This window comes from Schistocerca gregaria, chromosome 5 (genome assembly GCF_023897955.1).
Source record: "Schistocerca gregaria isolate iqSchGreg1 chromosome 5, iqSchGreg1.2, whole genome shotgun sequence".
NCBI classification, from domain to species: Eukaryota; Metazoa; Arthropoda; class Insecta; order Orthoptera; family Acrididae; genus Schistocerca; species Schistocerca gregaria.
This window is the reverse complement of record NC_064924.1, coordinates 76,264,906-76,282,396: the sequence shown is the minus strand read 5'-3', so window position 1 is coordinate 76,282,396 and position 17,491 is coordinate 76,264,906. Positions and strand designations below refer to the sequence as shown.

The window sequence follows — 17,491 nt, the reverse complement described above, 5'->3', positions numbered from 1 at the left end:
ATTTGCCTACGTCATCCACCAAGCAATTAACGTTGCAGCCACACAGTTAAGATAGCTGCAAGGTACGTTACGTCTGTAAAACATGTTTCTCAGGCTTCTCTTGTTGCCTCGCCCACGCTGCGGTTTATCTTTCCCTAATTTTGTGAGCTCTAGAGACAGTGTCAGCAAAACAGAGTTCGTGTTTAGTATCTGCACTGCTATACTGATGTATTTGTTGGCAAACTGTACTACATTCTGCAAAGAACTTGGAGATAATTCTGAACCATCCCTTAGAGTGGATTCAAATGTAACTACAGTCTGCAAGAACGTGTCAGCGTTTCACTCACAACAAAAATGTAAGAAAAAGTATTTCCTTTCGAACTTAAAAAGAAGCTGGCGGAGACACTAATACTCGCCATATTTGACTATGGTGATTCCAAGGACTTCCACACCACAGCTAACGCAGGCTGGAACTCTCGATGAACGTTTCTGAGCGATACATTTGTGATGTACGTTTTTATGACTGTATCTCCCCAAGCTACCAACGGGCCAATAAGCGTAGACTATCACATTCCATGTCTGCGCTATCTTCCTCACAATCACTGTACTCTCTCTTACTTGTCTTCAATTCTTACACTGCTATCTGAACAGCAGGAAAAATACTATTTCTAAACAAAGTAAAATTCTCTCTCTACCATCACATATTCGGCAAATCATTGTCTGTGACAGGAACTCGACAGTGGGACAGTCTTTCTCAAAATATCAAAGAAGTTACATTCTTTCCAAATATCAAGAGACAGCTGTAGGTCCACCTTCTATCACAAGAGGCATCTCTCCTGCACTCCGTGCAGCTTATTCTCGATAGTCCCGCTCCCCCACAACTTCTCCTTTCCCCTTGTTGCACATTTCTCTACCTATTTCGTTTTCTAAAAGATATTCTTACTGTCGTTGCAATCTTCTCAACTTCCTCTATCTCTTCCGCTTCTGATAGTACTAAATATGGGTAGAAATGTGGTAATCTAACCTATTATTATTATTATTATTATTATTATTATTGTTGTTGTTGTTGTTGTTGTTGTTAGTGTCAGTAGTATGCGCTGTCCCTAGTCACATGTAACAGAGGGACTTAAAGTCCTGATCTGGTCAGGCTGAATAAACAGTAAATAAATATATATGCGGGGGTTATTCGTCATTAACATCCTATTGGCTATTAGAAAAAAATATTTTTTTTAGGTCCAGCCCGTACTTACTTTCTGACAATACTTCTTCACAAAGATGCCACTCATTTTCAAATGGCTCTGAGCACTATGGGACTTAACATCTGAAGTCATCAGTCCCCTAAAACTTAGAACTACTTAAACCTAACTAACCTAAGGACATCACACACATCCATGCCCGAGGCAGGGTTCGAACCTGCGACCGTAGCAGTCGTGCGGTCCCAGACTGAACCGCTCGGCCACTGACGCCGGCACTCATTTTCAGACATTTATGTTACGCTGACAGTAGTATTTCATCCGTTCATCAAAGAGTGGTGCCATCGGGAACTCGTCGCCGGTCGGTTGTGAACTGGTAACAAAGGAAACCCCCAACTCACGCCCCCCCCCCCCCCCCCCACACACACAAACAGATTTTGTGGTAAGACGGCAAAGTGGACAGCACGTCAAAAACTGAACACTGATGAAGCACGAAAACAGGAAGAACTGTGAAAAAAGAGAAAAATTGAAACAGTGAACGGCGTAAGCGCCAATCGTGCACCCAACATAGAGCAGGCAGGGAGAGCAACAGCGTCGGCCAGAGAGCTGGCTAGTCTCTTTAATAAAAAAACAGCTGAGTGAAGGTATCAACAATGTGACGTCCGCTACGACCACGCACAACGAACAATAACGAACAGAATGCAAAAAAGTGGTCATGGTGTTGGACTTCCAAACAGGTGTTGAAAGTTCCCTAGTGCAAATTATTTTTATTTCTTTTTCGCTGCATTCAAATTTCTGTCTGTTTAGTGGTGTAACGTCCGTTTGCAACAGCAAGGATTTGATGACAAGACAACAAGTCAACCGAATCCTTCACTGGAAAACACGTCTGTGTCATACACGGCATTAGTGACAGTACCTGTGTCATATGATGGGAATCTCTTATCGACTCACCTAACTTGCACGCTTGGTAAGTATATCAACTGCCGAGACTACAGAAAGAGAACAGACATTTCAATGACCAGACGGAAAATTCATAATGTTGCGAAAAATGTAAGTAAATAAAAGCAATAGGCAGGTTAGAGTGTCGATTCTGGCTCGTCTACTTCGCAATCCAATACCGTGACCACTTAAAAACAACGCCGTGGGCGTTATCTTTCGCTCGATTTTGCACTTGTTGAGCTTAGAGCGTTCATTGTTTTTATTTTGCTCTTTTTCTCAGTTCAGTACACCTTCTTCCTTTTTTGATGCTCGATCTGCGATCAGTATTTGACTGGCTATCCACTGGGCTATCTTGCCAATAAATCTGAAGAGGGGTGCGATGGGGAGTTTCCCTTGTGAGTAGTCAGCCTGGCCCTTCATCTTGGGGAACAGATGAAGGCCGCTGGGTGCCATGTCCGGGCTGTAAGGAGGAGGCAGAAAAATCTCCTAGCCAAAAGCTTTGAGTCTTATCTTCGTTCCATTGACAGTATGGGATCTTTCGTGCAGAGGAAAGGGTTGGCCTTCAGACTTTTGTAAAAGTACCGCAAAAAACCTGTGTTGTCACAGTATTCTCACCCGTTATTCTCGCGAACCTGTTGTCAAAATTCCATTGCGCTACTAAAAAACTGTAACTATAATTTCATGGTATGATATCGTCTGCTTGAATAATTTGGGATTACTGGGAGAACTACAGGATGCCACAACTGCAAATTGTAAACGAGCCCCTGTGACCTGTCTCGAATCAGCCCTCTAGATATACAGATCACCTTCCGCCGACTCTGATGCGAATTAGAAAACTGTGTTCAATCGAAAGATTTCGAAATTGATGGTCTATCAAATGAGTCGAAGCTGTCGTCCTGGAAACAACCATTGTTATAAATCAAAGAGAGGTCTACTTTGAGTGTAGTTTTGTTGCTATAAAAATGGAAAAGCCTAAGGTGTCGTAAAACACACAGCTTTGACTACAGGGCGGGTGTCCGAGTCTATTCATAAGGAAACCATAGCTATCACAAATGTTCCTACTGTTAATTATGATGCAGTTGTTTAACAACAGCTAGTCATAAATTGTTTTTCATCACTTCGGACTAAGCAACAATTTTAACAAACATCATTTTCAGACTCTAAATAAGTGTGCACACAGTTATAGAACATTTGCAACATTTACGCAGATATTGACTACATACCTACCAAATTTTTGTGACGTACACAGAAAATTTGTGACATATTTATTAGCAGGAGATAATTATTAAGCAGTCAATATAGTCCTTGAAAATGATACCCTACATTCCAGAATAGAAAGGACGTTTAAAATATTTCCATTCGAAGGCCGTAAAGTTCAGAATCGGTATGCTAGTGAGGAAATCATCTCAATGCCGCACCAGGTTGAAGATCTCTCTTTGACAATACACCGTGTCCTGCTGCATGAAGAAGTCCGTAAATGCCTGCTACACTACCTCGTCGGCAGGAATTGTCGACCGTGAAGTGGTGACCGAAGGCATGCTAACCACGTGCGGAGAGTTCAGCACTATAGGGCGAGTGGCAAAGTCTCTCCCACTTGAGTTAGCGTAACTTCTCCTAATTCCCAGGTCGCGCACACCGCACCACAGCTGCGGTTTTCGACAGACGTGCTGTCCCATACACATTCTTCATTCTCCGACGTATTTCGTACAGTATTTTTTCATCGGCAGTCAAGAAAAGAGTAACAATAAGTTGTTTTTGTTTGCACGCATTTGGTAACAGTTTACGTTTCCGCATTTACCACACGCTCGTCGAAAAGCGCCGCTCCAGTCCCTCGGCCACAAGTCGGTGCTTATATGGTTGCATCAGAGTCGAGCTGCGTTGCAAATGAGGTGCAGCAAGGTCCTCAAACGGAAACGTTATTGCCCAGCCACCGGCCATACCGTAATGTGCCCCGGTTTGCCACGCTACCCATTCGCCAGCAACAAAATCCTGAGTGACCAGGCCTCCAGCAGTAACTAACCGCTGAAAAAGACAAGCCTGAAAACAAGAAAGGAGTACGCCAAAAGCAGGAGAGAAAGATATGCTGTAACGAAAGCTGAGGCAAATACACGAAAAAAAAATCGAAACTGAGGCGACTGTTTCCGATTCCATCTTCGGGGAGAGAGGCGACAGCGTTGATAATATCGATCACTTTTAACAATCCGCGCTTTATTCTGTGAAATAATAGTAATCAGGAAATGAAATGAAGGATTAGCTCCAGCGCATTTGAAAATGAGTGTGCAGCCTCTGTTTCGACTGGTCCGTATTTTCAGCCTTGACGTACTGCACCCATGCCTCTTTACCAGTGCTGAAGAAATGTTAAGGCAAAAGCAAAACCGTTTTCTTTTTTAGTTCTGTCAACATCGGTTACACATTTTCATTTGTACTGCTCACAGATCTTATGGTAACCAAATCTGTCTTTTGAACATGTTCAAAATGGTAGTCCTTTAAATCTGAGGCACATCTGCAGAAAGTTCGAAAACTGTGAGCTGCCATCTTGCAAGCTCTATTTCCTCAACGTATTACACAGTCGTTCACATCTAAATTGGCGACACTGCCAGTAATCGATCAGACCGGGATATCAAAAACAGCGATCGACACACAGAAATGATGACTGGGTGTTGTGTGATGTCCTTTGGTTAGTTAGGTTTAAGTAGTTTTAAGTTATATGGGACTTATGACCATAGATGTTAAGTCCCATAGTGCTCAGATCCATTGGAACCAACACACAGAAAACGAATCTATTTTCAGTTCTTTAGTATTGCTCATAAGTCTGGGAGCCTTACGAATTACGATTATTAGAGGGGATAGCGAAGACGGTCGTTTAGTGAGAGCGGATTACAGAAATTATTTCCAAACTCTAACGTCAGGCACTGCAACAATGTCTTTGTGCATCGCACAGAGAATTCCGAGAGTTCAAACAAAAAAGGAACACGTAACAAATTACTTCCTCCTCCACACACCTTGCGAAATTGATGGCAGACATTGTAGAAACTGAAGCATATACGGAGGCTTTCCGACAGCCTTTATTCCCAAGCAACATTCGCGAAAGGAACATGTAACAGTGCTGGTTAGCACCCTTCAGAGCGCAGCTTGTGGAGTGTAGCTGTAGATATAATATACCAGTGTAGCTCTCGACCGCTAGTTTCCTGCATTAAGGAGAAGTTCACATGCCAAAGCAGTCGTCACTCGGTGATTTATCTCTCAGCACTGTGGCCGCCAGTATCACTGCGCTAAAACGCGGAGAAGAAGGTTAAGGCTTATGGTACCACAGGCGCCGAAGTAATTTGAAACTGCGGAAAAGATGGTATGAGAATAAGACATGAAGCTGGCGAAGACATTTTCTAATGGACCATCGAAATATTCGTTTAAGGGAACTAGCTATAAGTTCAATATGGGTTGCGGCAATGTGTACTGAAGGTTCCTGAATACCAGTGCAATATCTTAGCCGCTCTATCACCCCGACCTATAGTTGGGAACGGAGAAAACTGTCCAAAATTCAAGCAACAAACGGAAATTTTGTAAGGTTGCGTTCATTATGCCACAAAACAGATAAACAGGTAACAGTACAGTTGAAACAATGTAAAGAATACAGAACGCAATAAACTCCAACGTGCATAACGGTAGACAAGAATGTTCTCCGTTTTTTTCCATCGTAACGGATTTGCACACACATTCTTTAATGAGCTCAGTATGTGGTGTGACCGTCTCTGGCGGCAATACTGGCTTGACAACGACGGAGCATGCTGTGAATGACGTCATCAGTCTCATGTTGAGGCTATAACGCCCATTCTTCCTGCAGAGCTGATCGCAAATCTTGGAGAGTGGTTTGGGGATACTGACGCGATGCAGCCCGTCTCCTTAGTGCATCCCAGACATACTCTATAGGTTAACCTAGGTTTCGGCGTAGATAACTACACCTTCTTCAGAACAATAAAACCCACAAGTGCCTAAGAAGACCATTGTCAATGATTAAAAGAGCACCAAAGCTATACATTTATAAAGGAAAAAAAGGAGGAAAAAATAAAAATGTATAGCTATGGTGTTCTTTTAATCATTGACAAAGGTCTTCTTAGGCACTTGTGGGTTTTATTGTTCTGAAGAAGGTGTAGTTATCTTAGCCGAAACCTAGGTTAACACTAGGTGCTTTTTTCGCAATCGAGGAGGGTTTCTAGTTTTTTTATATATTAACCAACGATTGCTGACGCGCTGCGATGTTGAAGGTTCTTATACTCTATGGGATTCAAATCAGGAGAGCGATAAGGCCACGCTATGCGTGCAATATCTTCCATTTCCAGAGAAAACATCAACCATCCGTGCTGTATGAGGTCGAGGATTATCGTTCATCATTACGAAGTTTGGACTCACAGCATCTTGCAACAACCGCGCATGATATCCAAGATCTCCTCACGATGCCTGACAGCGGTTATATCTTGCTGATTCCCCAGTACAATTTCATGAAGAGGTGTTCGAGTGGTCAACATAATTCCCGTCCACACCATTGTGGGGATCGTCCTCGATATCGAACTCTATCCACAATGTTTGTGTCCCAAATCCCGCTCCACGTGCCCTCCAGATGCGAGTCCGTCTAGAATCAGTCCCCAGAGTAAATCGGGACTCATCTGTGAAAATAACATTGGCCTACCGTTTGATAGTCCAGATGGTATGTTAAAGCCTCCACTCCTGATGCACCCCTCTGTGAAGACAAGCCAGGTCTCCAACAATAAAGGCAACTCTGCTGAAGCCTTCTGTACACCGTTTGCCTCGATACAACACGACGAGGGGATGCTAGTTGTAGTGCAGTAGTAAGGTGGTAACGTCGTGTCCTTACAGCCAAATAACGGACCACGCTTTCTCATGTCTCTCGTAGTCGGTCCTGGCCTGGTCTCCGGGATACTGTTTCAGGTGTCTGTCTTAACGTACATGAAATGTTTCCTGGGCCACTTTTCTTTTTTACGTCCTGTATACAGATGGGTCCAGTAGTACAGGAATTAATCTAGAAAATACACTTTTCTTTACTGAGGTGCTACGGCATGTAGAAGATCCTGTAGTTTTGAAAACCACTTCAATGGTCCATGCTGGGTATAATAATACTACGGAAATCATGTACTTTTTCACAGTTCGGTCAGACTGATAGTGATATGACATGGCCTTCTTCAGTCGTTTTATGAAGGGGCAAATGAATTATATTCCACGATTTCTTCTTTTTTTTTAGGGCAAAATTCTGATGAAAATTTCTTCCTCCGTTAATATTACAAAGCAATATGTCGGGAACTACTACACTAGCATACGTCAGAAACCACCTCTAGCATTGCCTCGACAGCATTTATTATTTTGTATCAGCCATATGCTTGTACAGATTTACATTCCTTAACTTCCATTCTCCATGGACATACCCAGGTCCACAAAGTTAGGTTATGAAAGAGGCATTGAAAATAAATCATGTTAACTAAAAGACTGAAGAACGTAAGCAAATATGGATACCCCATCTGTTGCGAACGGAGGAATCAAGATTACATTTTGGGAAGAAAGTCCATAAGGTTAAAGATTACTGGAAGAGAAGCAAAATTATGGGAGGACTAAATATTGCCGGCCGGTGTGGCCGAACGGTTCTAGGCGCTTCAGTCTGCATCCGCGCGACCGCTACGGTCGCAGGTTCGAGTCCTGCCTCGGGCATGGATGTGTGTGATGTGCTTAGGTTAGTTAGGTTTAAGTAGTTCTAAGTTCTAGGGAACTGATGACCTCAGCAGTTAAGTCCCATAGTGCTGAGAGTCATTTGAACCATTTGTCTAAATATTGCTGCAAGGGTAGTACTAGTAGTAGTAGTAAAAGAAGGAGAAGAAGAAGCTCCTTAAGCGTCTGTTAACCATATGAATATAAATTCCATGCATTTGAATACAGATGACATGTTTTTGCTTTTTTCGCTAGCTTTGACACCATTAGAAAAATTGTAGCCTCTTCGAAATGTTTCTGCATATAAAATATTCATAGTCCATGCTTAAGCTACAGCACTGCGGAAAGAATATGTAGAAGATAATGACAGAATTCAAGACTGACACTGAAATGACACATCGTAATGAACCTCACAACTCACCACACACCACATATTTTTGGCATCGTTTTCTGTCGTTGTATTGGACACTAGGTGATGTTGATATATACAATTGAAACTCGTAGGAACTAAAATAAAAACCACTCGCTATCCGTAACCCCCACTGTTTGTTCCATCAGTTTCGTTAAATACTCTCGTTCCACTGCGATACGTGTAACATCCACGAGATAAATTTTAGCTACAGTGCGACGAGAGGAAATTATGCCTTTAACAGTTACAAACATTATCTATCCGATATGTAGAAAAACAGTAAAATAAAACAAAACAATGGTAAATATTAATTATTTATATAATATTGTATGATGTAATCGGACATATCGATGCGTATCATACAAAGACAATGATCAATGTAAATTCCTTTTATGATTTGCTTCGTCTTCCTTTGTTTTTATCTTTTTTTGGTTGGCTTTTGTAGGTTGCGGACGCAAGACGCATATCAAACTGAAGTCTGTTAAGAAATTGTAATTATTTGTTAAATATTACTTGAGTTTATTATTATTATAAATATGAGCGAATAATTATTTGTAACTTTAATTCCTCTCTCAATAAGCATTATCTGTCTTAGTTATTTCTTTCCGCTACAAGGAGTGCAGCCATTGATGATAGCGATTTGTATAGCATTTTTATACTTGTTTCTTACGAAAGTATCAAAGGTTTGCTCGATGAAAATTAGTCTAAATAGTGCACAATATAAAAGTAAAGTTTAATAAGCATTAATTCAAATACTTATCCTGTTGAAAGGAAATTTGCTCTAACAATAGAAAGTCTATGTCAATTGTTAACAATGTAATTGTTAACAATTATCTCAGCGACAAATTCAAATTACGCGACTCTGCAGACATAAATGCCGAAGGTAATAAAAATGTGTAAAAAGAAATGTGCACCTGTGCTCCCGAACTCATTTTAATGAAAATAATTCGAATCAGATTGGTTCTTTAAAAACAGTGCTCATAGCACAATCCATATAACAAACTTTTCTTGCTGATGTCTGGAGCCGAAATTAATTACGCACGAGTTGCGAAGAATATTGTTTCAGGTAACATACGTCAGAGTTGTGCGCGGCTGATATTCGGTGGTTTTAATGATCATTTTGCTGAAGATGACTGTTGCCATCATAATCAATAGTTGTGTAGATTCTGTTGTATGAACTGTGATTTAATGGCAACTTACAGACAACACTTTAACACAACGTTACTTGGATTTCTTTAGCAGCTTGACCAAATCTTTAGCCGGGAGAAAAAATTATTTTGTAGTTACTCACTGTAATGCAATAACATTATCATTTTCATTTAAAAATTAGTTAAATACCAAACCACTGAATAACACAGCGAGCGCCACATGCGTCAGGAAAATTATGGGAACTCATGGGGAAGGATGGACTTAATGGAAGTCTTATCGATTCACTGTGAAGAGATAATGGCACTGAGGTCGTCATAAACGTTTTATTATTGAAATAAGATGCAAAACTCGGATATAAGTGCTCTCGCACTACACTAGTATGCAGCAGAGGTACTTTGACACTATAGCTGCCCGCTTATTAAAGCCGAAGAAAATTAATTCTTACACTGTTGCTACACTGTTACATTCAATGTAAATAAGGAACAGTGACTCCTGCTGACGAAATCTTCATTTTTGTAAGAAAAAGTTTCATTTAAGGGAATCCAACAAGTTAAAGTCTTGTTTCTCCAGTGACAGAGAGTCTCAGTGTAGTCCATATCACTTAGTCAACACAGTTAGAAACTTTGAAACGTAGCCCAGCGAACTCACTTCATCTTCTTTTCCATCCTCTTCGCGTCCTTTGAGCTCTTTTCGATCTTGAAGAGCCTCAGAACCTTGCACACCACCAAGTACGTTAAGACGGTAACAGCCGACGCAGCCGCTATCACGAAGGCAGCGACATCTATGAGCAGGTACTGGTACCAGGCCAGGTCCAGCGCGGCGGACCTGAGGTGCGGCGCCCCCCGGTGCCTGATGACGTACTCCACCCAGTACACCGCCTCCTCCAGCGGCGGACGGGGGCGGTCCCGGAACAGTGCAGACAGGTGTTTGGCGCGCTCGCGGTACCTGTCAACAAATACTGCATTGTTGCTAACGTTCAGGAATGTAGGGATGTACTAAGAAGACTGCATAAATTTCATGAACGTCTTTTTCCAAAGAGGCAATATGACACTTGTATTTAAAAATACACCCCCCTCCCCACCATCCCGAATTTTTCTAGCATTTAGAATCATTCCTTTGATCAGAGCTAGTACATGTTTACTCGCACAGATAGCGAAAAGCTAGTCGAACCACATTCCAATAGTTTTCACGTAATGTGAATTATCAGCATGTGCTTCTCAAGATCTCTTCGCAATACAATTGTTGCTTTTGTAGTCAACAGTGACAGTTCGTGACCAATGGATTGAAACGGACGTTTTAATGCATCTGGCTACGTACTCTTTGACGCCATTTTAACATCCATAGAGATGCTGATTGCCGGTATACCAACAAGCTATGCACATTTATCGCAATTATTGTACTACGACTACTTGCAGTACGTGTCGTCCGCCCCCGGTAGCTGAGTGGTCTGCCGGCACGGTAGCTCAGCGTGTTCCGTCAGAGGATTAGCAGCCCTCTGTAATAAAAGAACTGGGTAAATGGAGCAACAACGAACTTAAACGGGTGTCTTACGACGTCCTCCCCGAGCATATGGAACGAACGAAAGCGAACAAAAAGAGATTTAGAAAAAAAAGTGGTCAGTGCGACAGACTCAATCCTAAGGGCCCGGGTTCGATTCCCGGCTGGGTCGGAGATTTTCGCCACTCAGCGTCTGGGTGTTGTGTTGTCCTAATCATCCTCGTTTCATCCTCATGGACGCGCAAGTCTCCGAAGTGGCGTCAAATCGAAAGACTTACACCAGGCGAACGGTCTACCCGACGGGAGGCCCTCGTCACACGCCATTATTATTATTACGTGTTCAAAATTCTCTCTCTTTTAGAAAAAAAGAGACGAATTACCACTAATATCAGGCAATGGAGAATTGAAAGTTATGCTTGATGTCACTTGACAATAAATGTATTCTCGAACGTAATTCAGTGTTTTGCAGGAGTCTGATATCCATCATCATCATCATCATCATCATTTAAGACTGATTATGTCTTTCAGCGTTCAGTCTGGAGCATAGCCCCCTTAAAAAATTCCTCCACGATCCCCTATTCAATGCTAACATTGGTGCCTCGTCTGATGTTAAACCTATTACTTCAAAATCTTTCTTAACCGAATCCAGGTAACTTCTCCTTGGTCTGCCCCGACTCCTCCTACCCTCTACTGCTGAACCCATGAGTCCCTTGGTTAACCTTGCTTCTCCCACGCTTGTAATATGACCCCACCATCTAAGCCTGTTCGCCCTGACTGCTACATCTATAGAGTTCATTCCCAGTTTTTCTTCGATTTCCTCATTGTGGACACCCTCCTGCCATTGTTCCCATCTACTAGTACCTGCAATCATCCTAGCTAGTTTCATATCCGTAACCTCAACCTTGTTGATAAGGTAACCTGAATCCACCCAGCTTTCGCTGCCATACAACAAAGTTGGTCGAAAGATTGAACGGTGCACAGATAACTTAGTCTTGGTACTGACTTCCTTCTTGCAGAAGAGAGTAGATCGTAGCTGAGCGCTAATGCATTAGCTTTTGCTACACCTCGCTTCCAATTCTTTCACTATGTTGCCATCCTGTGAGAATATGCATCCTAAGTACTTGCAACTGTCCACGTGTTCTAACTTTGTTCCTCCTATTTGGCACTCAATCCGTTTATATTTCTTTCCTACTAACATAACTTTCGGTTTGGAGATGCTAATCTTCATAATGACAGTTAATTTGTAATTTAAGGAAGATAGGCGTTTCAGCTGTCTAATGGTTCGTTTGCTCCGAAGCCTATAACATTATGCGTATGCAAGCTACCAATTTAGAACTGGTGCAAGGTAAGGTAAATTCGTGACACGGCTGAACACCAGTGGGTTGGGGGACGCCTCGGCCAATCCGGCTACGTGACCGTTTCTGGCTCGCCAGCTGCAGAGACGAGCAGTGTGGCCGGAAATGTGGAACATCCCAGTACGGGGGATTTTGACGGCTGTTACTTGAGTGGCGTTTATGCAGGAGACGCTCCAAGAAAGGAAGGAGTACCAGACAAGCTTAAAGACAGCTTCTTATAACTCTTCGAGGATCTATAATGCATTGAAGAGCAAAGAAACTGGTACACCTGCCTAATATCGTGTTGGGCCTCTACGAGCACGTAGAAGTGCCGCAACACAACGTGGCATGGACTCGACTAATGTCTGAAGTAGTGCTGGATGGAACTGACACCATGAATCCTGCAGCACTGCCCATAAATCAGTATCAGTACGAGGGGGATGGAGATCTCTTCTGAACAGCACGTTGCAAGACATTCCAGATATGCTCAATAACATTCATGTCTGGGGAGTTTCGTGGTCAGTGGAAGTGTTTAAACCCAGGTGTTCCTGGAGCCACTCTGGATGTGTGGGGCGTCGCATTGTCCTGTTAGAATTGCCCAAGTCCGTCGTAATGCACAATGGACATGAATGAATGCAGGTGACCAGACAGGATGCTTACGTACGTGCCACCTGTCAGAGAAGTGTCTAGACGTACCACGAGTCCCATGTCATTCCAACTGCACACGCCCTACACTATGGCAGAGTCTCCATCAGCTTGGACGTTACCCTGCTGACATGCAGGGTCCAAAGATTCATGAGGTTTTCTCCATACCCGTTAACGTCCATCCGCTCGATACGATTTGAAACGAGACTCGTCCCACGAGGCAACTTGTTTCCAGTCATCAACATTCCAATTTCGGTGTTGACTAGCCCATGCGAAGCGTAAGGCTTTGTGTCGTGCAGTCATCAAGCGTTTAATGGTTCGCAAGCTGACACTTGTTGATGCCCAAGTATTGAAATCTGCAGTAATTTGCAGAAGAGTTGCTCTTCTGTCACGTTGAACGATTCTGTTCAGTCGTCGTTGGTCCCGTTCCTCCAGAATCTTATACCGGCCGCAGCGATGATGGAGATTGATGTTTTACCGGATACCTGATATCCACGGGACACTTGTGAAATAGTGATACGGGAAAATCCCGAGTTGATCGCTACCTCGGAGATTCTGTATCCCATCGCTGGTGGGCCGATTATAATACCACGTTCAAACTCGGTTCAATATGGATAAACTGCCATTCTAGCAGCTGTAACTGATCTAACAACTGCGCCAGACACCTGTTGTCTTACATAGGCGTTGCCGACCGCAGCGTTTTCTGCTTGTTTACATATCTCCGTATTTGAATACGCATGCCTATACCAGTTTCTTTGGCGCTTCAGTGTGATTCACAGCAAGTATTAAAGCAAATTTGAATACATTTGCGATCTCAGAAAAAAGAGGCGCATCCAGATACAAAACAGTACTTCAGTATCTTTAGAATTACAGAAGTTACTGCCGGCCGGTGTGGCCGAGCGATTCAGTCTGGAACCGAGCGACCGCTACGGTCGCAGGTTCGAATCCTGCCTCGGGCATGGATGTGTGTGATTTCCTTAGGTTAGATAGGTTTAAGTAGTTCTAAGTTCTAGGGGACTGATGACCTGAGAAGTTAAGTCCGATAGTGCTCAGAGCCATTTGAACCATTTATTTTCGGTTATACTGCCTTCCGCCAGTGGAACAGCAGATGCAAGTCAAGTGGAAACTGCGGCTTTTCGAATGAAGACTTCTAGGGAGCGACTCTTGACACGATGTTCGGTCTGGAAGAGGGCAGACCTACCTGTGGTACGTGTGATTTCTGATAGAGAGGCTCATAGACTGTTCGCAGTGAACGGCCCCTATCGTACTTCAGTTTGTCAAGGGATTTGTATTTTGAGGTGTCTGTATGTGTTCTTGAGCAGGATTCATTTTTTCGCTTGTTTATAGAATTGCGGATAGACAGGGTGGAAGTTTCTACTCACATCTCACATGTGTTAATTTGGGCAAGCCTCATGTTGAACCCTGAACTGATTTGAGCTGGTGAATATTTCATATATTGTGACTACGAAATGAACTTAGTTTCCGCGTATCTTTGATGACTATTTAGTTTGGGAATTTCGCTACCATTCTCGTAACGCTCTCAATGTAACTTCACTGCATTTGTTAATTGTATTTTCTGTCTGTATTTTAACTGAATATCGTAGGATCACTTCCAGTTTATTTGAGATGTCCTTTCTCGAATAAACATTATTCAACATAGTTCTCTGTCTCTACCTTAGTTACAGACGTTAAAATAGAACAGTTGTTATTAAATTATTCATAATTTACTTTGTAGTTTCGTGTATTTTATTAATTCGCAATTCTAGTCGATGCATAGACTATTTGACTGCAGGATCACTACTACAGGTTATTATTTACACCGAATCAGCTGCGGGGCATGAAGGACAACGTGCGCGTCTCGACCCTTTGACTACATCGAGCTATTCTTTGGAAACAGAGCCGTGCATAGCCCAGGTACCTAAAGTAAGAGTAACCACAGGTAAAGAGGCAACCGGTGTGTTCCTATGGGATGCTGTTTAGAAGAGCTACTGAGCTTACTGTTTGCTTCTGACAATACTGCAGCAGACAGAGAGGGCAAACACGGGAACAGTGATAGCATTGGGTCTGGTTTGGGGAATACTGAGAATGGTTATTCAGAAGAAGAACTCGTGAACGTCAAGACAACTGTTACGAACAAGGGACTGCTGGCCACAGCCGATACATCAGAATCAGTATTCCATGCTGTTAACAAAATTAAAACGACCACGCAAAGCTTTCATAAAATATTTAAAAAAAATGACGTAATGAGGTAGTATTATGGTACTAAATGACGACAGATTACAAGCAAATTAAAAAGTACTTCATTCTAGTTGTATAGAAATACATAACATCGTTAAACGTTCGATCACTGCGAACACACCCCTCTGCCGGCCGGAGTGGCCGAGCGGTTCTAGGCGCTACAGTCTGGAACCGCGCGACCGCTGCGGTCGTAGGTTCGAATCCTGCCTCGGGCATGGATGTGTGTGATGTCCCTAGGTTAGTTAGGTTTAAGAAGTTCTAAGTCCTAGGGGACTGATGACCTCGGAAGTTAAGTCCCATAGTGCTCAGAGCCATTTGAGCCAACACACCCCTCTGATGACGGAATCTAACAACAATGGGGTTCCTTATACTATGACAATGTCGAACGAAACCTCCGAAGGTCTGGTGAGTTTCAGCGACCACTGTCTGTCTGAAAAGGAGAAAAGTATGTGTGCCGTTGCGTACAATTGTGGTAAAACGATAAGCAACTAATTTTTCAGTCTAGGTTCTACAGTTTGAATTACGGCATTGTTTCTGTAAAAATTGTGTACGTACCGTCTGTCGCCCTTCAATAAACAACGATAAGCAGTAATTTACGATGTTAGTTTACGAAGTAAGTCTTACAAGGAGATTGCTAGAAACGTAGATATAGTGTAGAGGTTCGTAGGAAAAGAAAGTTGTTGATAGGCAACAGCATGCATGGGAAATATAACGATCACAGTTTTGGTGATATACCACAAAACAACACTTATCATTACTTCGAATTAGTAGTACCATAGTCACTAAGGATGCGCAAGAAACAAACTAGTTTGAAAATCTCAGCATATTTTTCATGTAGAGGAAAATAAAGTAAACGCAAAAATCAAACAACGTTCTATACGGCTCGCGACGCTAAAAGATTACCTGTCGTAGACTCTATGTTGACTGTAAACAGGTTTCTTATTGATGTTTTGTCAAATAATGACAGCTTTGAAAACTCTTGGCTGTTTTATGATACAGAAAGTTGATAGTACACACATAGCTGTTCGTAAGTATCTCTGGGACTGGTTTCAGAAGAAGGCTGCGTGGAAAGTACGAGACATGCAGAAAACAGTCACATGTCAGTGCACAGAGCATTTTCCCAAGTTTTTAACTCACGTTGCAGGTGCTTAATATGAACAGTAGTTGTGTCGTGGCAGATGGCAGCACACGTGAACAGTTAACTGATGTTGTTGAAAGGAACTGCGTGGGAAGGCGTGACAGCAGAAAGGTTTGGATGTCTGTTCGTAGGGTTTCCTATCTAGGCACAAGAAGCAATACGATTAGATCTTAATTAGCGGGTGTTTTGTCTACACGTTACGATGTTATTGCCCCTTTGTCGTGCGCTCTGCAGCCATGGCATCGCGCGTGTTACAACTCAATACTGCTATACGTCATTTTCTCTATATCCTGCAGTTGTCCGACCATCGTCTTTGTACCTCCGTAGGTGCTCATGGATAACGCTGTGCTTTGTTTGCTGCGGGGTCACCAAGCAATATAAATTTTCCGCTCTAGCTGTGGTAACTGCGATTAAAATATCCTCTTATTTTGCAGCCCTCGCTACGGTACAGTTGTACATCGCCATGCCGTGGCATTTTTAAAATCTATGACCACCGTGTATTTTTGACTGTAACCAAACAGGTACGTTCCCTGTGTTGCAGCATACAGCTAAAAATGGATACACAACCAAGACTGTGCAGTAACGAAGGATATAATAGAAAACTAAATTTTAGTCCAAATATCCATAGCGACATAATAGTTATACACGAAAATAATGCATTACGGTTTTAAAACACTCTGGACAATAGGTTGCAGCCTGCACTGTCCACCTTTCCTGTGTGCGTTCCTCACCTCGGATCGTTGAGGAGGGCGTCCATGGCGCTGCTCAGCGACTGCTGCGTGATGTCCTTGTACTCGAGCTTGATGCCGGCTCCCAGGGACTCCACCTTGAGGGCGTTGAGGAACTGGTCGCCAAACATGGGCATGCACAGCATCGGCACCCCTGCCCACAGCGCCTCCTGGGTCCCCATCAGGCCAGAGTGCGTTATGAATAGCCGCACGTTTGGGTGATCTGCGCAACAAAAACGGATTGAGGACACTCACGTTATTTCCTGATCGAAGTCTGTGAGTGTACTGCCACGTTAGCCAGTGAGGTGATACAGGGTATAACGAGTTTAAATACAGATATTCATACTGGTGACTGAGTTCGGTGTACCAAACAACATTACGTCAGCATTTACGTCATTTACAGACTGATAATTATAGCTACGAGGCGTGTTTTTTTTAAGTAAGTACCGTTTTGAAATTTAAAAAAACGTCGTGCTAAGATATCTCAATAATTTTATTTTTACGTGAAAGCCTGTACCTTAATCTACTTT

General features: G+C 42.7%; 2 protein-coding genes across 3 annotated transcripts in view; one reads left to right on the top strand and one right to left on the bottom strand.

Moving 5' to 3' along the window:
* LOC126272930 (lachesin-like) overlaps positions 1-17,491 on the top strand; it is a 2,822,604-nt gene that overhangs the window by 2,157,687 nt on the left and 647,426 nt on the right. The gene's annotated exons all lie outside the window — the stretch shown is intronic.
* LOC126272929 (UDP-glucosyltransferase 2-like) overlaps positions 9,400-17,491 on the bottom strand; it is a 72,219-nt gene continuing 64,127 nt past the window's right edge. The window contains exons 6-7 of one of the 2 annotated variants that reach the window (XM_049976225.1): positions 16,965-17,184; positions 9,400-10,326 (exon numbers count right to left, since the gene is read on the bottom strand). In XM_049976225.1, coding sequence (XP_049832182.1) covers positions 10,026-10,326; positions 16,965-17,184 — 521 coding nt within the window. In that variant the 3' untranslated portion in view covers positions 9,400-10,025. The remainder of the gene's footprint in view (positions 10,327-16,964; positions 17,185-17,491) is intronic. The other variant, XM_049976224.1, reaches the window with a different exon arrangement.